At 44.3% G+C, this 22,873-nt stretch overlaps 1 protein-coding gene across 1 annotated transcript in view; it reads left to right on the top strand.

Moving 5' to 3' along the window:
* The first annotated feature begins 13,067 nt into the window (after window positions 1-13,067).
* MTMR9 (myotubularin related protein 9) overlaps window positions 13,068-22,873 on the top strand; it is a 78,823-nt gene continuing 69,017 nt past the window's right edge. Inside the window, exon 1 of the mRNA XM_025281346.2 lies at window positions 13,068-13,665. Coding sequence (XP_025137131.1) covers window positions 13,484-13,665 — 182 coding nt within the window. The 5' untranslated portion in view covers window positions 13,068-13,483. The remainder of the gene's footprint in view (window positions 13,666-22,873) is intronic.

Below are 22,873 nucleotides of genomic sequence, written 5' to 3'. Positions count from 1 at the left end.
ACTCCAAGGCCAAACTTTCCTGTTACTCCAGGTATCTCTTGACTTCCTACTTTTGCATTCCAATCCCCTATGATGAAAAGGACATCTTTTTTTTTTTTTTTTTTTTTGGTATCAGTTCTAGAAGGTCTTGTAGGTCTTCAGAGAACCAGTCAACTTCAGCTTCTTCAGGATAAGTGCTTGGGGCACAGACTTAGCAATAGGTTGAAGGTTGCTACTGGGGGGCATGTCCACAAGGTTGCAGCACTTTCCATTCCTGCTCCTGTTTCTAAGAAAAGCAGAGCCTTGGACACATTCCTGTTCTCTCCTTGTAAATTAGGATGCCCTGCATCAGAAGAAGGCTCCAGGAACGTGTGTCTCCTTAATTTTTGTATTTTCTCCAAATGGAACATACAGCTTTTTGTTGGAGTACTGTGTGTTTACAAAGCCGTGTTGGTGGCAGGTGTACAGCATCTTCCATTCTCCACCTACCTAAGTCTGTTCATCTTTGGTTTCTTTTCTCGTGTACATTATTACACAGTGTGGAGTTCATCAGCCTTGCTCTCCAGGAGGTTCTGGTTGAATGGCTACTTTGTGTGTGTCAGTGGGTATCAGTTTGGCCCCACCTCCAAACAGACCCTTCCTGCTACATTTTCCCCTCACTGACAACCATCAGTTTGTGTTCTCAATCCATATGTGGATTTCACTTCTGTGAAGCAGTCTTTCATGGGCATCAATGTCTCCTCGCCGCATCTAAGAGATACCACATGATGTTAGGGTCTGTCTTTCTTGCTTCCTCCCTAAGGTCATCTCTCGGTGCACAGGTTACTGGGGACGTGATCAGGTCCTTCTTTTTCCTGGCTGGGCCATATTCCGTCTTCTGTCTGCCTCACCTCTCTCTCCATTCATCTGTCCGTGCCCATTTGGTATGATTCCGTGTCCCGGCCAGTGTACCTAAGGTGGCGGTGTCCGTCTGGGTACACGTGTCTTTTGGAATTCGGGTTTTCAAACTGTACGCCATGTGGTGGGGGACTGCCCCTTCCTTTGGCGGCTGGCTTTCGGACTTGTCAAGGCGCCTGACAGCGGTGTCTTTAGTGGCTGTTCCCCGCCTGTGGTGGGGGACTGCCCCTTCCTTTGGCGGCTGGCTTTCGGATTTGTCAAGGCGCTTGACTGCGGTGTCTTTAGTGGCTGTTCCCCACCAGCGCCCTGGGAGGGTCCCCTTTCCTTGACCTCACTCTTAGCTTTTCTTGTCTGTCGATGTTGTGCTCATGGCCATTTTCAGTGGGGCCAGTTGATCCCTGGTCGGAGTCTGATTTGCATATGTCTAATACTCGCCTCGCTGAGCTTCATTTCGGGTGCTTTTCTGTTTCATTATTGGAGTCGTAGTGTTTGCCTCATGATCCTTCAGAGTTTCTCCTGTTTGATATTCTTTTCCATGACTTGCCCCTTTAAATTGTTGGTAAATTAAGTTGACAGGTAACGATTTCAAGCCCAGGAGTCTGGGTGAATGTGATGCTGCCCAGAAGCCACAGTGTCAGGTCATTGTTGGGCCATGTGGCTAGAAGGTGCAAGGGTTTATTGATGCCCAACTCTGGTTTCTCCTGCAGCCAGAGCTTTAGTGGAAATCCCGTTTAGGGGTTGTTAATGAGGATGGAGTATGCCACAAGAAACACCAAATGCCTGGGTCTCATTTGATCTGTTTCATTCGATTACTTTTCATCCAGAATGGGAGGAGCCTTGGTATAATATTGTGTGTCCTGTAGGACTCCAGAGTCCTTCGGAGTTTTCCGTGGAGAGACAGCTACTCATCTTTGGATTCCGTTCTCATGGAGGTCATTACAGAGTGTTGAGAGAACTGGCCAGATGTGCCTAAGTGTTGGTTGAGTATCTCCTGTGTGTATGACAGTTTGATTTTGTTCATCTCAACGTCCTAATTTCTCCTGCAATCAGAAGTTTGTTTCTCCGTTGCTCAGTCTGTTTGCTCTCTCCTGAATCAGTTCGTGATGTGCATTTTTAGGTATTTGTGGTGACTTTGACAGTGTTCTGATTCTGACTGACTTCACTTAATAGGATTACCCCTGGATAGAACGATGTTCGTGCAAAGGGCGTTCTTTCCTTCTTCTGCATGGCTGAGTCTCTTTCCATCATGTTCACGGATCTCTGGACTCGTGTGTCTGTGGACGTTCTGTGTGCTGCATGTGGCAATGTGTTGTAAATGGTGCTGCAGTGCCCGCGTGAGTCACTTGTCTCTTTGAAACCTGGGTTTCTCCAGATATACCCTTGGAGATGGGTGGGCCACATCGCCTGGTTGCTGAGTTTTCACCTTGTCAGGGCACTCCTCTCCTGTTCTTTTTGTGGCTGTAACCATTTATGTGCCAGATGCAGCATAAAAGGCTTCCCCTTTTCTAATCAGCCTCTCCACCATTTCTTCTTTCCTGCCATTTTTTTTTTTTTTAAATTTTCTCTCCCTAGACTTTTTGATGAGGGCCTTTCACACTGGAGCAAGTTGATCCCTCTCATTGTACTTTTCATTTGGATTGTGTCTTAGAATTCATGAGTTTGAGCAGGTTATCACAGGCCTTTTAAAACTCTCAAGGGTGGGAGTAGGATTTACCAGTTGAACTTGTCTCTTGCCTTGCTGGTGTCGGGCGAAATTGTATTTTTGATGTCTTGCGTTGTAAATTCTTTGAGAGTAGATATCCTTTGGAGCCCAGAAGTTACTAAATATCAGTGTCTCCTTGCCACATCTAATTGATATCACAGGATGTTAGGGTTTGTCTTTCTTACTTACGCACTGTCTAAGGTCATCTCTGGGTACATAGGTTACTAGGGATGTGATCAGATCCTTCCGTTGTCTGGCCCTGGCATATTCTGTATTTTGGGGGCTGCACCTCTTTCTCCATTCATCTGTCCATGCCATTTGGTACACTTCCCTGTCCTGGTTAGTGTACTCAAGGCTGCCGTGTGCGTTTGGGTGCCTGTATCTTTTGGAACTCTGGTTTTCAAACTGTGTCCTCTGTGGAGGAGGACTGCCTGATCATGGGCTGGCTGGCTTTCTGCTTTTTCAAGGCACCTGATGGCAGTGTCTTTAGTGCCTGTTCTGCACCAGCTCTCTGGGAGGGGTCCCCTTTCCTTGACCTCCCTCTTGGCTCTTCTTTCCTGTCAGTGTTCTGCTCATGGCCATTTGAGTGGTCCAGGTGATCTTTGGTCAGAGTTTGATTTGCACATCTATAATATTCACCTTGGTGAGCATCCTTATTGGTGCTTTTTTGGCAGGTATGATTTCCAACCCAGCAGCCCTTGTGAATATGATGTTCCCAGAGCAATAGTTTTCAGGTTGCTGTCCGGCCATATGTCTAGAAGGAGGAAGGAGTCCTTCTTACCCAGTCCTGGTATGTTCTGCAGTCAGAGGTTTAGTGGAAGCTCTGCTTGAGGGTTGTAAAAGAGGCTGTTGTATTTGTTCAGCCCTGTCTGACTCTTTGCGGCCCCTTGGACTGCAGCACGCCAGGCTTCCTTCACTATGTCCTGCAGTTTGCTCAAACTCATGTCCAGTGAATCGGTAGTTCCATCTAACCATCTCATCCTCTTTCACCCCCTTCTCCTCCTGCCCACAGTCTTTCCCACCATCAGGGTCTTTTCCAGTGAGTTGGCTCTTCGCATTAGATGGCTGAAGTATTGGAGCTTCAGCTTCAGCATCAGTCCTTCCAGTGAATATTCAGGGATGATTTCCTTTAGAGTGGACTGGTTTGATCTCCTTGTTGTCCAAGGACCTCTCAAGAGTCTTCTCTTGCACCACAGTTCCAACACATGAATTCTTCTAAGCTTAACCTTCTTTATGGTCCAACTCTCACATCCGTACATGACTACTGTACATGTATATCCGTACATCCATACATGACTACACATAGCTTTGACTGTACAGACCTTTGTCGATAAAGTAATGTCTCTGCTTTCTAATATGCTGTCTGGGTTTGTCACTGCTTTTTTTTTTCCCAAGGAGCAATCAACTTTCAACTTGATGGCTGCAGCCACAGTGCACAGTGATTTTGGAGCCCAAGAAAATAAAGTCAGTCTGTGTTTGCATTTTTTTGTCCCCATCTATTTGCCATGAAGTGATGGGACCTGATGCCATGATCTTATTTTTTTGAATGTTGAATTTTAAGCCAGCTTTTTCACTCTCCTTTTTGACCTCATCGAGAGGTTCTTTATTTCCTCTTAGCTTCCTGCCACTCCAGTGTTGTCATCTGCATATCTGAGATTATTGATATTTCTCTCAGCAATCTTGATTCCAGCTTTAGCTTCTCCCGTCTGTCATTTTGCGTGATATAGTCTACATGTAAATTAAAGAAGCAGGTTGTCTATATACAGCTCTGATGTACTCCTTTTCAATTTTGAACCAGTTCATTGGTCTATATCCAGTTCTAACTGTTGCTTCTTGATCTGCATACAGGTTTCGCAGGAGGCAGATAAAGTGGTCTGGTGTTGCCAACTCTTTAAAAATTTTCCACAGTTTGTTGTGATCTACTCAGTCAAAGGCTTTGACATAGTCAATAAAGCAGAAGTAGGTGTTTTTCTGGAATTCCCTTATTTTTCCTATGATCTAACAGATGTTCACAATTTAATCTCTGATTCCTCTGCCTTTTGTAAGTCCAGCTTATACATCTGGAAATTCTTGGTTCACATACTGTTAAAGCCTAACTTGAAGGATTTTGAGCTTTACTTTGCTGGCATGTTAGATGAGTGCGATTGTGTGATAGCTTGAACATTCTTTGGCACTGCCCTTCTTTGAGATTGGAATGAAAACTGACATTTTTCCAGTTCTGTGGCCACTGCTGAGTTTTCCAAATTTGCTGGCATATTGAGTGCAGCACTTTCACAGTATCATTTTTTAGGATTTGACATAGCTCAGCTGGAATTCTATCACCTCCACTAGCTTTGTTCATAGTGATGCTTCCTAAGGCCCACTTGTGGTCACACTCCAGGATGTCTGGCTCAAGGTGAGTGATCACACCATCGTGGTTATCTGGGGCATTAAGATCTTTTTTGTATAGTCCTTCTGTGTCTTCTTGCCACCTCTTCTTAATATCTTCTGCTTCTGTTAGGTTCATACCTTTTCTGTCCTTTATTGTGCCCATCTTTGCTTGAAGTGTTGCCTTGGTATCTCTCATTTTCTTAAAGAGATCTCTAGTCTTTGCCATTCTATATTTTTTCCTCTGTTTCTTTGCATTGTTCATTTAAGAAGGCTTTCTTATCTCTTCTGGCTATACTCTGGAACTCTGCATTCAAATGGATATATCTTTCCTTTTCTCCTTTGCATTTTGCTTCTCTCTTCTCAGCTATCTGTAAGGCCTCCTCAGACAATCATTTTGCCTTCCTGCCTTTCCTTTTCTTGGAGATGGTTTTGATTACCGCCTCCTATACAATGTTTTGAACCTCTGTCTGTGTTTCATCAGGCACTCTGTCAGATCTAATCCCTTGAAGATTTTATTTAAGTCATATCTGAATGGCCTAGTGGTTTTTTTCTACTTTCTTCAATTTAAGCCTGAATTTTGCAGTGAGTTCATGATCTGAGCCACAGTCAGCTCCTGGTCTTTTTTCTGCTGACTGTATGGAGCTTCTCCTTCTTGGGCTGCAAAGAATATAATCAGTCTGATTTCAGTACTGACCATCTGCTGATGTCCATATGTAGAGTTGTCCCTTGTGTTGTTGGAAGAGGGTGTTTGCTATGACCAGAGAGTTTTCTTGGTAAAACTCTGTTAGCCTTTGCCCTGTTTCATTCTGTACTCCAAGGCCAATGTTGCCCGTTACTCATCTCTTGATTTCCTACTTTTGCATTCCAGTCCCCTAAGATGAAAAGGACATCTTTTTTTGGTGTTAATTCTAGATCTTGTAGGTCTTCATAGAACCATTCAACTTTAGCTTCTTTGGCATTCGTTTTCATAGCTGAATGGTCATTCCATTGTATACTGATACCTTGAGTTTATCCTTTCATCTGTTGCCAGACATTTGGTTGTTTTTCCAGTGTGCCATTTGTAAACAGTGGTGCTGTGATCATTGTTGTGCAAGCATGTTTTCCAGTTTGGGTTTCCGCAGGACCTGTGCTCAGCAGTGGTATGTCTAGATGGTCTGATGGCACTCTTCCTGGTTTATTAACTAACCTCTGTACTCCTCTCTATCCAGCTCTACCAATTTACCTTTCCCCCAGCGGTGTAGGAGGGTTCCCTTTGCTCCAGGCTGTGTCCAGCATTTTCTTCTTGGAGACTTGTTCATGATGACCCTTCTGAATGCTGTCAGGGGCAACCTCATTGGAGTTTTGATCTGCTGTTCTGTAATCATTAGGGATGAAGAACTTGTCTTCCTGTGCTTTGATTTAAAAGAGTATGAGTAAAGTGTAAGTTTACTACACAAAGATCATGGCATCCAGTCCCATCACTTCATGGCAAATAGATGGGGAGACAATAGAAACAGTGACAGACTTTATTTTGGGGGGGCTCCAAAATCACTGCAGATGGTGACTGCAGCCCTGAAATTAAAAGATGCTTGCTCCTTGGAAGAAAAGCTATGACAAACCTAGACAGCATGATAAAAAGCAGAGATGTTACTTTGCTAACAAAGGTCTGTGTAGTCAAGGCTATGGTTTTTCCAGTGGTCATGTATGGGTGTGAGAGTTGGACTATAAAAAAGCTGAGCACCAAAGAATTGATGTTTTTGAATTGTGGTGCTGGAGAAGACTCTTGAGAGTCCCTTAGACTGCAAGGAGATTAAACCAGTCAATCCTGAAGGAAATCGGTCCTGAATATTCAGTCCTGAATATTCATTGGAAGGACTGATGTTGAAGCTGAAACTCCAATACTTTGGCCACCTGATGCAAAGAACTGAGTCATTGGAAAAGACCCTGATGCTGGGAAAGATTGAAGGCAGGAGGAGAAGGGGACGACAGAGGATGAGATGGCTGTATGCCATCACTGACTCAATGCACATGAGTTTGAGTAAGCTCCATGAGTTGGTGATGGACAGGGAAGCCTGGTGTGCTGCAGTCCATGGGGTTGCAAAGAGTCAGACACGACTGAGTGACTGAACTGAACTGAAAGTGTAGGTTGGAAACTGGCTTCCTGAATGTGAGCCCCATGGTATTTCTTTATCCTTGACCTACCTGGGCCCATTTCTTGAGGGCAGGTGTCTTTGACATCCCCAGTTTGAAGTGTCCTGAAGCACAGGTTCTAAAGCTGCTGTTGTTATGTCAAGTGGCCACAAGGCGGCAGCACTTACTCATGGCCAGCTCTGGTTCCGCCTGCCTCGAGGGCTTAGGGAAAGCGGGGCTCCTGGGCTGTGAATGAGACTGGAATATGACAGCAAGTCACCCAAGGGCGTCCATCTCATTCCTTCTTCCTCCTTACACTTCAACCCTAGATTAATCTCAGCTACTGTAAATTCGAGGTCCTGAGGGTGCTATTCTAAGAAGGGGGTGACTCGAAGGAAAGAGGCTGGATCCAGGGTGGGATGCCCACCCTGCCTGAACTGGAGACCTGGGGTATTTTTAGACCTCTTTGAACGCAGACGTTCACATCCTTTTGGGTGCACCAGATATGTTTTAGGTGCAGGATGGACCCCCAGATCTGGAGATTGTGGTGCCATTCAGACAAGACCCCTGGAGAAGGGAATGGCAACCCACTCCAGTACTCTTGCCTGAAGAACCCCATAGACAGAGGAGCCTGGTGGGCTACAGTCCATGGGGTTGCACAGAGTCGGACATGACTGAACGACTAACACTTTCCCACTTTTCAGACAAGACCAGTTCAGTTCAGTTCAGTTGCTCAGTTGTGTCCGACTCTTTGCGACCCCATGAATCGCAGCATGCCAGGCCTCCCTGTCCATCACCAACTCCCGGAGTTCACTCAGACTCAGGTCCATCGAGTCAGTGATGCCATCCAACCATCTCATCCTCTGTCATCCCCTTCTCCTCCTGCCCCCAATCCCTCCCAGCATCAGAGTCTTTTCCAATGAGTCAACTCTTCGAATGAGGTGGCCAAAGTATTGGAGTTTCAGATTCAACATCAGTCCTTCCAATGAACACCCAGGACTGATCTCCTTCAGAATGGACTGGTTGGATCTCCTTGCAGTCAAGGAACTCTCAAGAGTCTTCTCCAACACCACAGTTCAAAAGCATTAATTCTTCGGCGCTCAGCCTTCTTCACAGTCCAGCTCTCACATCCATACATGACCACAGGAAAAACCATAGCCTTGACTAGACGAACCTTTGTTGGCAAAGTAATGTCTCTGCTTTTGAATATGCTATCTAGGTTGGTCATAACTTTCCTTCCAAGGAGTAAGCGTCTTTTAATTTCATGGCTGCAGTCAAGACCAGGCATTCCAAATCAAAGAAGGGGATTATTTGCTGATACATTCATCCCAGCTCCCTCAGCCCCACAGGCTTGCCCCCGAGTCTTCTCAGGCTCCAGAGATATGACAACAGTTTAGGCTCCTGAGGTTACAGCAGAACACAGTAGGAATTTCTGTCTGTTTGGAGTGTTTTTCTTTATTTCCTTTTTATTTTTGAGGGGATATTGTCCCGGGTTCAATCCTTGGGTCAGGGAGATCCCACAGAGAAGGAAATGGCAACTCACTGCAGTATTCTTGTGGCAAAAATCCAATGGACAGAGGATCCAGGCAGGCTATGGTGAAGGGGATCACAATGGAGCCCACACTCAACTTGGAGAATTGAAAAAAAAAAAAGTGTTGCTTTTTTATGTTGTTTTAATTACATTTGTACAGCAAGAGGATGCACCTATACACGTATACTTATTCTCTTTTAGATTCTCTTCCCAGATAGCTTTTGACAGAGTATTCAGTAGAGTTCCCTCTGATCTAAGTAGGTTCTTGTTGAGTCTTTATTTTATAAATATGGGTTTGTATATGTTCAGTCCAAAGTTTTATATGGCCCCTGAATTTGTCCTTTCCTAATCCTAAAGTTTTGGATTTTTGGTCCAGAGTCTCTCCCTTCTGAACATTAGTTCATTGCTCAGTATTTTTAGATTCCAGCTGGACATCTCTAGCTTTATCCACATTGCTGCAAATGGCATTATGCTGTTCATTTTCATAGCTGAGAATAATTCCATTCTATTTTGATACCAGGAGTCTTATCCCTTCATCTGTCATTGGTCATTTGGTTGTTTGCCCATTTTGCCATTTGTAAGTAGTGGTGCCATGAATGTTGCTGTGCAAGCATATTTTCCAATTCGGATTTCTGGAGGATGGTGCCCAGAGGTGGTATGTCTAGATGGTCTGGTGGCACTCTTTCTGGTTTATTAACCAACCTCTGTGCTCTTCTCCATCTGGCTCTACCAATTTACGTATCCCCCAGCTGTGTAGGAGGGTTCCCTTTGCTCCAGGCTGTATCCAGGATTTTCCCCTTGGAAACTTGTTCATGATGACCCTTCTGGCAGCTGTCAGAGGCAACCTCGTTGCAGTTTTGATTTGCCTTCCTGTAATCATTGGGGATATAGAACTTGTCTCCCTGTGCTTTCTTTGAAAGAGTGTGAGTAAAGTGTAGGTTGGAAATAGGCTTCCTGAAAGTGGGCCCCGTTTGGAATTTTTATCCCTGACCTAGGGGGGGCTGGTTTTTTGAGGGCGGGTGTATTTTTACATCCCCAGAGGCCTTGTGAGTTTGAAGCACCCTGAAGCACAGTTTCACAAGCTGGAAGCTTTTCAGACCTGTTTCCACACAGATTTTCACATTCTTTAGGTGCACTGGTGTGCTCTAGGTTCATGATGGTCCACCGTGATCTTGAGGTTGTTTTGCCAATCAGAAGGGGCTAAGCACTATAGTCAAAGAGGGAATCATTTCCTGGTACATCCCTTTTAGGTCCTTCGGTGCCAGATCACTCCAGTCTTGTCTCCCAGCCTTATCAGGCTCGAGGGATATGAAAATAGCCCAGGGTCCCAAGGTTGCAGTGGAATATAGTAGACACCACTTTCCCTTTTAGATTTGACCCTTAGAGGACCAACGGTTCAGATCTAAAATTCTTTCCATGCTTGGAGTTCAACCCAGAGAAGATGTAATTTTCTAATAGTTTCTAGTATTTCATAATAACAACACAAGATGATTTTGACAGCTTTTTGTTCATCAGCAAGAAGGTTTTATACCTTTATGGAATGCTAAACATTTTTAAATGTAATTTCAGAACGGTCTTTTCATAGGCTTCCCCCTCAGGAAAACTGAAAGAAAAAGGTCTTGCCTTCCGTGAAGAGTTTTTCCCTACCTAAAGGACCTCCTTAAACTAGACAGGTGTCTAGGCTACACCCCTCTCAAATGATACCTTCTCCATAAAACCTTTCCCAATTCTTCGCTCTGGAGGATAATTTTCCCTTCTTCAATTGGTAGTTTTTATAATGAACCACACGGTGAAAGGGCAACAAAAATTGCCAATTTGAAAAAAAGATGATAAATCATTTCCCCTCATGCTCTTTTGTCTGTTGGTTCCTACTTTTCTATTGTAGACAAGCAACAAAAATTGGACTTGCACCTTTAACTATCATAAAAGGCTTTGTCTTTAGCAGAGTTTTAGGTCATGTACATTTTAGGGAGGGCAAGGATAAGTGTTGACTGATCTGATAAGAATTCAGGCAGTTTATTTTGTCTTTGACTGCTCTGAGATTTAAGCCAGCTCACTGTTCTTAGGTACTACATGGTGAAGAGTTCAAAGCTTAACGAAGTGACACTAGACTGAAAAGGACTTAAACCTTTGCATATATTCCCTCTAATTCCCTATTTAGCATGAAAATGTTAGTTTAAAAATAGAAGGAGACACCAGGCGTGGAGAAATTACTGGAGCAAATTTCTGGCAGACTTTAGGTGTCTGAAAGTAGTTCAGTTAGATTGTATTTAGTGAGGACCAAAGCAGTAGTAACCAAAGCCCAATGCCTTGAATTTCATAGACCTAGACTGAAGTCGCTTCTGCTACAGATTAACCGTGTTTTAGGAAGTCACCTGAGTTTATGCATGGAATAGGATTAATTCATGACCCAGATAATCACGATGGTGTGATCACTTACTTAGAGCCAGACATCCTGGAATGTGAAGTCAAGTGGGCCTTTGGAAGCATCACTACGAACAAAGCTAGTGGCAGTGATGAATTCTAGTTGATCTATTTCAAATCCTGAAAGATGATGCTGTAAAAGTGCTGTATTCAATATGCCAGCAAATTTGAAAACTCAGCAGTGGCCACAGGACTGGAAAAGGTCAGGTTTCATTCCAATCCCTAAGAAAGGCAATGCCAAAGAATGCTCAAACTACCGCACAATTGCACTCATCTCACACGCTAGTAAAGTAATGCTCAAAATTCTCCAAGCCAGGCTTCAGCAATATGTGAACTGTGAACTTCCTGATGTTCAAGCTGGTTTTAGAAAAGGCAGAGGAACCAGAGATCAAATTGCCAACATCCGCTGGATCATCGAAAAAGCAAGAGAGCTCCAGAAAAGCATCTATTTCTGCTTTATGGACTATGCTAAAGCCTTTGACTGTGTGGATCACAATAAACTGTGGAAAATTCTGAAAGAGATGGCAATACCAGACCACCTGACCTGCCTCTTGAGAAACCTATATGCAGGTCAGGAAGCAACAGTTAGAACTGGACATGGAACAACAGACTGGTTCCAAATAGGAAAAGGAGTACGTCAAGGCTGTATATTGTCACCCTGTTTATTTAACTTATATGCAGAGCACATCATGAAAAACACTGGGCTGGAAGAAACACAAGCTGGAATCAAGATTGCCAGGAGAAATATCAATAACCTCAGATATGCAGATGACACCACCCTTATGGCAGAAAGTGAAGAGGAACTCAAAAGCCTCTTGATGAAAGTGAAAGTGGAGAGTGAAAAAGTTGGCTTAAAGCTCAACATTCAGAAAATGAAGATCATGGCATCTGATCCCATCACTTCATGGCAAATAGATGGGGAAACAGTGGCTGACTTTATTTTCTGGGCTCCAAAATCACTGCAGCCATGAAATTAAAAGACGCTTACTCCCTGGAAGGAAAGTTATGACCAACCTAGACAGCATATTGAAAAGCAGAGACATTACTTTGTCAATAAAGGTCCCTGTAGTAAAGGCCATGGTTTTTCCAGTAGTCATGTATGGATGTGAGAGTTGGACTATAAGAAAGCTGAGCACTGAAGAACTGATGCTTTTGAACTGTGGTGCTGGAGAAGACTCTTGAGAGTCCCTTGACTGCAAGGAGATCCAACCAGTCCATCCTAAAAGAAATCAGTCCTGAGTGTTCATTGGAAGGACTGATGTTGAAGCTGAAACTCCAATACTTTGGCCACCTCATGAGAAGAGCTGACTCATTTGAAAAGACCCTGATGCTGGGAAAGATTGAAGGCAGGAGGAGAAGGGGACGACCAACAGAGGATGAGATGGTTGGATGGCATCACGGACTCAGTGGACATGAGTTTGAGTAAACTCCGGGAGTTGGTGATGGACAGGGAGGCCTGGCGAGCTGCATCCATGGGGTCGCAGAGTCGGACACGACTGAGCGACTGAACTGAATTGAGGATTAATTACTCCCTTTTCTGAGCATTGTATATATTTCTATCTAGGTTTTCTTATAGGCGTTTGTATGCTTTTCCTCTTTCTTGTTCAAGGTCACAGCACGTTCGGGCTCGCCCTCTGTAATTGTGCGTGTCCAGCCGGTTCCTCCCTTACATCTGGTCCCTTCTTTGTGGTCACACTCACCGCCTCGATCCCAAATGTTCTCTCTTCACGGCGAAAGGATGAAAATCGCCAAAATTTACGGCAATCCCACTCGCCGAATAGGGATTACTGCCCAAGTGGAGGCAGGCAGGTCAGGGACCTCTTCTCGTCGTTCCTTTTTCTCCTGCATTTTCTCATATGGAATATTTGTAGGAGTAGCGGGCGCAGCAGTGGGTGCATGCAGGCAGAACTTTTTCTGGTAGGAACACAAATATTCGACTCCTGCTGTCCTTCCGGAGACATTCTCTTCGCACCTAGGTGGGGACCAATTTCTGAGTCGGACTGTCCCGTCTTTCCTGTTTTCAGTCCGTCGCTTCCGCCCGGAGTTGCTTTAAGTTCCCTCTGTGAGTGGCTACTTCCGCCAGGAGTCCTTAGCGTCTTGGACTTGGAAAGTGGCCCTGGGCGGCCTTCTCCTTCTTTCAGCCTGGCTACCCGAAGCCAGATCTCAAGGTGGAGGCGGCAGCGGCTGGGCCTGTCGCAGAGCGTTCTTTTTGCCCAAGTCCTGGGCCTGAGGTTACTTAGAGGTGCGGGAGAGGCGCCCAGCCTGGCCCAGCCCGGGCCTTCCCCGGGCCAGTGATAGTGGCCAGAGGCCTCGCCGCGCCCACCCCAGCCTGGGGCGGGGCGCGGCCTCCGATCCCGGGTCCCGCCCCTACTGCCTGCTGGGCGCGGGATCGGTGCCTTCAGCCCAGGAGCGGCGGAACCGTTTTGCACCTCTGGGACTCCGCAGTCCCCTGGCTCCGGCCGCTGGAGAACATGGAATTTGCTGAGCTGATCAAGACCCCTCGGGTGGATAATGTGGTGCTGCACCGACCTTTCTATCCGGCCGTCGAGGGGACCTTGTGTCTGACTGGCCACCACCTGATCCTCTCCTCCCGGCAGGACAACACAGAGGAGCTGTGGCTTCTCCATTCAAACATTGACGCCATCGACAAGAGGTGAGTGCTGGTCTCATGCATCCCCTGTTCTGCGCGCAACTCAGATGCTTGTCTGCGGAAACCCGTCCTAGCGTTTTCCTTGTGTCCCCTCGCCCAACCAGTCAGCAGAACGACCCTCGCTCTGGCCTAGACTGAGGGTTTGAGTTTTAGAAAGCTGAAACCATCCAGTTGAGATACCGGGTTTCCATTCAGTCTGATTGGGTACCGTGTGGTTGTTACCGTGATTATCATTTTTGGTACATAACACTGTTTGGATGGATTTGCAACGTTTTCATTTTAAATTTCTTTTCCTTGCACCATCATATTCCTTGAATGTTAATTGCCCATCATAGTTCATGAAGTTGTGAGTGAATGTGATTACAAAGTCTTTACTTGCAACTTTTGAGGAAAACTGAAAAAATCAGTATATAGTGTCTAAATTCCACAAACCCTTCTCCCCTCCTCTCGGAAATGTTCAGTTTATCATATTTCTCCTTGTTTCTTACCTTCTGGATCATCAATTTAAGACTTCCCATTTTGGAAGATTCAGTCAGTTCAGTTCAGTTGCTCAGTCGTGTCCGACTCTTTGCAACCCCATGAATCGCAGCATGCCAGGCCTCCCTGTCCATCACCAACTCCCGGAGTTCACTCAGACTCAGGTCCATCGAGTCAGTGATGCCATCCAGCCATCTCATCCTCTGTCGTCCCCTTCTCCTCCTGCCCCCAATCCCTCCCAGCATCAGAGTCTTTTCCAATGAGTCAACTCTTCGCATGAGGTGGCCAAAGTATTGGAGTTTCAGCTTCAACATCAGTCCTTCCAATGAACACCCAGGACTGATCTCCTTTAGAATGGACTGGGTGGATCTCCTTGCAGTCAAGGAACTCTCAAGAGTCTTCTCCAACACCACAGTTCAAAAGCATCAATTCTTCGGCACTCAGCTTTCTTCACAGTCCAACTCTCACATCCATACATGACCACTGGAAAAACCATAGCCCTGACTAGATGGACCTTTGTTGGCAAAGTAATGTCTCTGCTTTTGAATATGCTATCTGTGTTGGTCATAACTTTCCTTCCAAGGAATAAGCGTCTTTTGGAAGATTAGAATGTATTTTATTTTCTTTACTCTCCTGTGCAAAGAACAGAATAGGCTCTTAAACAAAGGTATTAATTAATTGACTTTTTTTTTTTTTTTTTTTTTTTTTGCACCGCAGGCTCTCTTTCCAGGGTAGTGTCTCAAGAGGCTAAAAGTTATAGTTCATCTGTAGTCAAAATTACCATTTCCCCAATGGTTTTGTGTACTTTAGCCAGAAGGTAATTTGGTCATCCAACTTACACTAAAGTGAAAATGAATGACCAAAGTTTTTTGGTTCGCTCTCAGGAGAATTTGGAGGTGAAGAAGATTCCCAAAGTGGTTATGCCTTAAAAGAAAATTATTTCTAGTAGGAAAAGTTAAACAATATGAGTGAAGTGATGATAGATTTATTTTCAAGCAGCAGACTCCTGTTTGACTCCTGAGATCACCTTCTCCTGTGTAAAAGTTTTCAGTGTTCCCTTTTTGCCTTCATGGTGGTGGTGGTTTAGTCAATCAAGTCCGGCTCTTACAACCCCGTGGACTGTAGCCCACAGGCTCTTCTGTCCGTGAGATTTCTCAGACAGGAATACTGGAGTGGATTGCCATTTCCTTCTCCTGGGATCTTGCAGACCCAGGGATGGAGCCCTCATCTCCTGCATTGCAGGCAGGTTCTTTATAGCTGAGCCCCCAGGGCAGACCCCTTAGTCTGTCGTGTATGGCAGTCCTTGTCATTCTCTTTCCTGAACCCGTTTTACCAGTCAGTCCTCACTTTTTTTGTTGTTGTTAGTTTGTTTTTGTATTGGGTTTTGAGAATTCTTCATTCTGCATACAAGCCCTTTATCAGATATTTTTGATTTGCAGATATTTTGTTTGCATTCTCACAATGCTTTTCAAAGAGCAAATGTTCTTAATTTTGATGAAATCCAATTTATCAAATGTTTCTTTTCTGGGTTGGTATTTTGATGTTGTAACTAAGAAACCTTTGTCTAATCCAAGGTCACAAAGACTTTTCTCCTATTTTTCTTTTTTTTTTTATATATGATATTATACATGTTTTAATGCCATTTTGGTTCATCCATGTCCTGCATTCTCTCACGTCTGTATTTTACTGACATTCTTCCTTCTGCCTGGAATGCTTGCGCCTCCCAAATTTGTTAAACATTCATTGACTGCCTTATGTTTCCGACATTTTGTAAAACATTAAAGACAGCACGATGAATAAAATATCGCTCTTGCCTTGCAGGAGGTTTACAGGCTATCATCCAGCCGTTATTCATCTATCAGTATTCAGTTTAACCATTTCAATCTGCCACCCGTTTCACACAACTAGAAGTAATCCTCCTCCCCTTGAAATCCTATAGCTCTTTATACCTCTTTCATAAATATTTGTTAAAATTTGTGTTTTGATAGTTATGTGTTAGCTCCTTGAAGCCAGGGCAGGAATTTGGTTAATATTTATCTCCATCAAAGCTCCTATCTGTGGCATGGGCAGATAGGCACTTAGGAGATAAAAGACTTAACCACTGAGTGGAGAGTGGTGACCCAGAATACAAATTAGAGTTGCTCCATGCCATCAACTCTTTTCTTTTTTTATCTCTTCCTGTGGTTTGTTTTCTGTTTTGTCATTTCATATTTACCTACCATTTACCACATGCTGGGCCTGGTTGGGCTTAAATGAATGTTTAAGATAAGGACCTTTTAATCCTTAGAGAAAAGACAGATTGTACACACTTTTACCTGGGAAGCAGCATGATGTAATGGAAAGAGCGTGAGCTAGGTGGTAAGAGCCGAGTTTGTTGAGTTGTTGCTTTCAGAAAAGAGTTCCTTACTTCCTTGTGTCTTGTGTATGGTGAGCGCTGCCTGGGCTGTGGACGTGCAGTGGTGGCTGAGACAGACGAGGAGCTTGTATACTGGGGAGGAGATGGACATTCAAATAAATCAACAAATAAATATGTAACAGCATCAGGTAGTAAGTGCCAGGAAGGAAAAAAAGGAAGATGTGAGGATGGAGAATGCCTGGAGGCAGTGTGTTTAGAAGGAATGTTCGAGAGGACAAGTGATTTTGAATTAATGAAGGGAGGAAGCCTGCACTGAGTATCGGAGGAAGGCACGTTCCAGCCAAGCTCCAGCCAAAGGGAATGCAAATATGGAGACTTGAGACAGGAGCACGCCTGGCATGTGGGAGGAAGAACAAAGAGGCCAGTGTGGCAGGAGGGCAGTGAGCATGGGGTAGGGCACGAGGGGCACTGGGCGACCACAGAAGCTGTGGTTGGAGGCATCAGCAGTGGCCAGATCATGTGCGGGCTGAGATGCCACTGTGATGGTTTTCATGGGAAGCCTTGCAGAGCTGAAAGCTAGAAAGTGTAGCAGTTGATAGATTTCTAGAAGATGATTCTGGTCATTGGCAGAAAATGGATGGTAGAAGAGCAAGAGTGGAAGCAGAAGGCCCAGGTAGACGGTTGGGTAGTTCAGGCAAAAGATGATGGTGACTTACAAGTGGAAGCAGAAATAGTGTGATCAACCGTGGTCAGGGTTGAGGTGTATTTTAATTAATTTGTTCATTTTGGGCCACACTGGGTCTTCACTTGCCCGTGGGCTCCTCCTGGCTGCGGTGCCCTGGCTCCTCCTCGCCGGGGCTTCCCCTGTTGTGGAGGGTGGGCTCTCGGGCACACGGGCTTCAGCAGCTGCAGCGCTTAGGGTTAGTTGCTCTGTGGCACTTGGAATCTCCCCAGACCAAGTACGGAAACTGTCTCCTGCAGTGGAAGGCCGCTTCTTAACCACTGAACCACCAGGGAAGTCCTGGGTGTATTTCGAAGGTTTAGCTGCTGTGAATTTGTAAATGGATGCGAGAGGAAGAGCAGGAGTGAAACTGACTCCTTCAGTTCTGCCTCCCATTAGTTAGGTGTCCTTGCCGAACTGCTTAACTCCCCGAACCTCAGTGCTTTCACGCGAGGGAGAAAGCCCCTCTCATAACCAGTATATTTGAATGTTTGACATGCTTGTAGAATATGTTCGTGTACAGTGCTCACAGAATTTTGTTTAATCCCTTCTGCAGACAAGGTTGTATACAAGGTTTACAGTTATAGTTCTCTTTTATTTTTATGGTAGAAAGTTGAGTTACTCCTACTCGGTTGATGACTCATCATTTTCATGATTGGCTCATTACAAAGTCTTTTTTGTTTTTGTTGGTCTTCTTCAGCCCTAATTTTCTCTCTCTCCACTTTGTCCTCGAGCACTACAGGCAGCTATGTCAAGTGTTGCAACTTGTCCTCAGATACGCATATCACTATAAACTGTAGAGCACTGTTGTGGGTAGGTGTGCACACGTGTGCGTGTGTGAGTTTAATTTACCGAAGTAGGATTAGGTCGTAGATCTTGTTCTGTTTCTCAGCATTTTAACTCTACTCTTTTTCCAGGTTCTCTTCATATTGCTGTATGTACATCTGTCTCACTGCTTCTGATCTCAGTGTTAAATTCCAGAGTGCCTGTGCTGTGCTGTGCTCAGTTGTGTCTGACTGTGACCCCATGGACGTAGCCCACCATCCAAAGTGCTTACTGCTGCTGCTAAGTCGCTTCAGTCGTGTCTGACTCTGTGCGACCCCAGAGACGGCAGCCCACCAGGCTCCCCCGTCCCTGGGATTCTCCAGGCAAGAACACTGGAGTGGGTTGCCATTTCCTTCTCCAGTGCTGGAAAGTGAAAAAATAAAGTGAAGTCGCTCAGTTGTATCCGACTCTTAGCGACCCCATGGACTGCAGCCTACCAGGCTCCTCCACCCATGGGATTTTCCAGGCAAGAGTACTGGAGTGGGGAGCCATCGCCTTCTCCGAAAGTGCCTGTGGTGGTTCACTTACCTCACCCCTAGATAATCTCCGGCTCCCTACAGTCTGACAGCTCTGGTAAACGTCCTCACTCAGGTCCCTTTAGAGTCTTCAGCTGAGTTTCCCTGAGACCTGCCTAGGGTGGGCTCAGCCAGAAAGCCGACGCGCGGGTGACCTCACAGAGGATGCCAGATGGCTCTCCAAAATGCCTGCTCCACTTTGCCCTCCCACCATGATTATTTCTACCGTGTTCCTACCAACATTTGGTATTGTTGTCCTTCAAGTTTTTGCCAATATGATGACTGGGAAATGGTTTCTCTTTTGTTTTAATTTGTGCTTCTCTCATTACCAGTGAGTAAGTATTTCTTAGTAGAGTGTGCATGCAGAGACTTGAGACAGGAGCATGGCTGGCGTGTCAGAGGAAGAAGGAAGGCCAGTGTGGCAGGAGGGCAGTGCGCACAGGGAGATTGCAGAAACTGTGGTTGGCGGGATCAGCAGGGATGGTTTTCATGGGGAGCCTTGGAGAGCTGAAACCTTGCAAGTGTAGCAGTTGATAGACTTCTAGAAGATGATTCTGGTTGCTGGCAGAAAATAGACTGTAGAAGGGCAATGATTTGTTAGCAAATCATTAAAATTTTTTTTGCCTTTCTGTGGACTGCCTGTGAATTTCCTTGGCCCACTTTTAAAAACTGGGTTTTCTTTTTTTTTTTTTTCCAGCCAGTTCCTTATATATTCTGTAGATATTAATTTTTCATCTTAGACATTACAAATATCCTCTCTGTATATCTCACCCATTTGTTGACTCTTGGGTGGTGCCCTTTGTTAAAGAGAAGTCTTTGATTTTGATGCAAAATTTTTCAATATTTTGTGGTTTGTGCTTTTTAAGTGTTACTTAAGTCCTTCCTTATTTCAGGATTACTAGGATATTCTCCTAGATTTTCTTCCATATTAGCTTTATAGTTTTACCCTTCATTTTTAGATCTTTAATCCATTTGGATTCTATATTCATTACAAGTGTGATAAGAATCCAACTTTGTTTTTTTCCTCCATCCAGCAAGCCAGTTTTCCTAAAACCATCATCTAACAACCTATCCTTGACTGATTTTTTCATACATCATGTGCCTTTATGCATATAAGTATATGTAATATATAAAGCTTTGGCTTTGTCCCATAAGTTTTGTAATATTGTGTTTTTGTTTTCACATTTCTGTCTGTACTTTATAATTTCCCTTATGATTTGTTCTTTGCTGTGTTGGTTATTTAAAAATGTATTAATTTTCACAATTTGAGAGCTTTTAATTGGAGTATAATTGCTTTACAATATTGTGTTAATTACTGCTGAACAACAGCATAAATCAGCTATCAGTTCAGTTCAGTCGCCCAGTCGTGTCCGACTCTTTGTGACCCCATGAATTGCAGCTATAAGCATCTGTGTGTCCCCTACCTCTTGAGCCTTCCTCTGCCCCCACCCTACACCTCTAGGTCTCGGCCGCGCACCGAGCTGAGCCCCTTGTGTTATCTGGCGGCTTCCTACCAGCTGTCTGCTCTGCACTGGCTGCACGTGTGGCGGTTGGACTCTTAGTTTGTCCTGCCCTCTCTTTCCCCTGTTGTGTCCAAAACTTCAGTCTCTACATCAGCATCTCTATCCCTGCCCTGCGAATAGGTACCATTTTTCTAGATTCTGCAGATATGCATTAACATGCAGTATTTGTTTTTCTCTTTTCTGACCTGCTTCACTCAGTATGACAGACTCTAGGCTCATCCACATCACTACGAATGACCCAGTTCCGCTCCTTTTTATGGCTGAGTGACACTCCACTGCATATACGCACACGTCTTTGTGCATTGCCCTGTTGGTGGACGTCTAGGTTGCTTCAGGGTCCCGGCTATTGCAGATAGTGCTGCAGTGGACACTGGGGTATGTGTGTTTTTTTGAATTATGATTTTCTCAGGGTGTATGCCCAGGAGTGGGATTGCTGGGTCATATGGTAGTTTTATTCCTAGTTTCTTAAAGAACCTCCATACCGTTTTCCATAGTGGTTTTATCAATTTACATTCCCATCAACAGGGCATCTACATCCTCTCCATTTATGGTTAGTAGATTTTTTGATTAATGGCCATTTTCACTGGTGTGTGGTAATACCTCATTACAGTTTTGATTTGCTTTTCTCTAATAATGAGTGATGCTGAGCAGCTTTTCATGTGTTTGTTGGCCATCTGTATGTCTTCTTTGAAGAGACATCTACTTAAATTTTTTGCCCACTTTTTTATTGGGTTGTTTTTTTGAAACTGAGCTTTATAAACTACTTGTATATTTGGGGGATTAAGCCTTTGTCAGTTGCTTTGTTTGCAGTTATTTTCTCCCATTCTGAGAATTGTCTTTTTGTCTTGTTTATGGTTTCCTTTGCTGTGCAAAAGCTTTTAAGTTTAATTAGATCCTATTTGTTTATTTTTGTTTTTATTTTCATTACTCTAGAAGGTGTGTATCAAGGGGATCTTGCTGTGATTTATGTCAAAGAGTGTTCTGCCTTTTTTTTTTCCTCTAAGAGTTTTATAGTGTCTGGCCTTACATTTAGTTCTTTAATCCATTTTGATTTTATTTTTGAGTAGGGTTTTAGAAAGTGTTCTCATTTCATTGTTTTACATGTAGCTGTCCAGTTTTCCCAACACCATTTATTGAAGAGAAGGTCTTTCCTCCATTGTATATTTTTGCCTCCTTTGTCAAGGAGAAGGTGCCCATAGGCGCATGGGTTTATCTCTGGGCTTCCTGTTTATCTGCATTGATATTTCCGTTTTTGTGCTATTACTGTACTCTGTTGATTACTATAGCTTTGTAGTATAGTCTGAACTCAGCAAGCTTGATTACTCCAGCTCTGTTGTTCTCTCTCAAGATTGCTTTGGCGCTTCAGGGTTTCCATACAAACTGTAAAATTTTCTGTTCTAGATCCGTGAAAAATCCCATTGGTAATTTGATAGTGATTGAATTGAATGTGTAGATTGCTTTGGGTAGTATAGTTATTTTCACAGTATTCTTCTAATCCAAGAACATGTGCTGTGTCTCCATCTGTTTGTGTCATCCTTGATTTCTTTTGTGAGCATCTTATACTTTTTTGTATACAGGCTTTTGTCTCCTTCAGATCAGATCAGATCAGATCAGTTGCTCAGTCATGTCCAGCTCTTTGTGACCCCATGAATCCCAGCACGCCAGGCCTCCCTGTCCATCACCAACTCCCAGAGTTCACTTAGACTCATGTCCATCGAGTCAGTGATGCCATCCAGCCATCTCATCCTCTGTTGTCCCCTTCTCCTCTTGCCCCCAATCCCTCTCAGCATCAGAGTCTTTTCCAATGAGTCAACTCTTAGCATGACGTGGCCAAAATACTGGAGTTTCAGCTTTAGCATCAGTCCTCCCAAAGAAATCCCAGGGCTGATCTCCTTTAGGATGGACTGGTTGGATCTCCTTGCAGTCCAAGGGACTCTCAAGAGTCTTCTCCAACACCACAGTTCAAAAGCATCAATTCTTCGGTGCTCAGCCTTCTTCACAGTCCAACTCTCACATCCATACATGACCACTGGAAAAACCATAGCCTTGACTAGACGAACCTTTGTTGGCAAAGTAATGTCTCTGCTTTTCAATATGCTGTCTACGTTGGTCATAACTTTCCTTCCAAGGAGTAAGCGTCTTTTAATTTCATGACTGCAGTCACCATCTGCAGTGATTTTGGAGCCCAAAAAAATAAAGTCTGACACTGTTTCCACTGTTTCCCCATCTATTTCCCGTGAAGTGATGGGACCGGATGCCATGATCTTCGTTCTCTGAATGTTGAGCTTTAAGCCAACTTTTTCACTCTCCACTTTCACTTTCATCAAGAGGCTTTTGAGTTCCTCTTCACTTTCTGCCATAAGGGTGGTGTCATCTACATATCTGAGGTTATTGATATTTCTCCTGGCAATCTTGATTCCAACTTGTGTTTCTTCCAGTCCAGCGTTTCTCATGATGTACTCTGCATATAAGTTAAATAAGCAGGGTGACAATATACAGCCTTGACGTACTCCTTTTCCTATTTGGAACCAGTCTGTTGTTCCATGTCCAGTTCTAACTGTTGCTTCCTGACCTGCATACAAATTTCTCAAGAGGCAGGTCAGGTGGTCTGGTATTGCCATCTCTTTCAGAATTTTCCAGTTTATTGTGATCCACACAGTCAAAGGCTTTGGCATAGTCAATAAAGCAGAAATAGGTGCTTTTCTGGAACTCTCTTGCTTTTTTGATGATCCAGCGGATGTTGGCAATTTGATCTCTGGTTCCTCTGCCTTTTCTAAAACCAGCTTGAACATCT

This window comes from Bubalus bubalis, chromosome 3, assembly GCF_019923935.1.
Source record: "Bubalus bubalis isolate 160015118507 breed Murrah chromosome 3, NDDB_SH_1, whole genome shotgun sequence".
Taxonomy (NCBI): Eukaryota; Metazoa; Chordata; class Mammalia; order Artiodactyla; family Bovidae; genus Bubalus; species Bubalus bubalis.
Note: the sequence above shows the minus strand (reverse complement) of the source record. Positions and strands in the feature narration are given on the sequence as shown.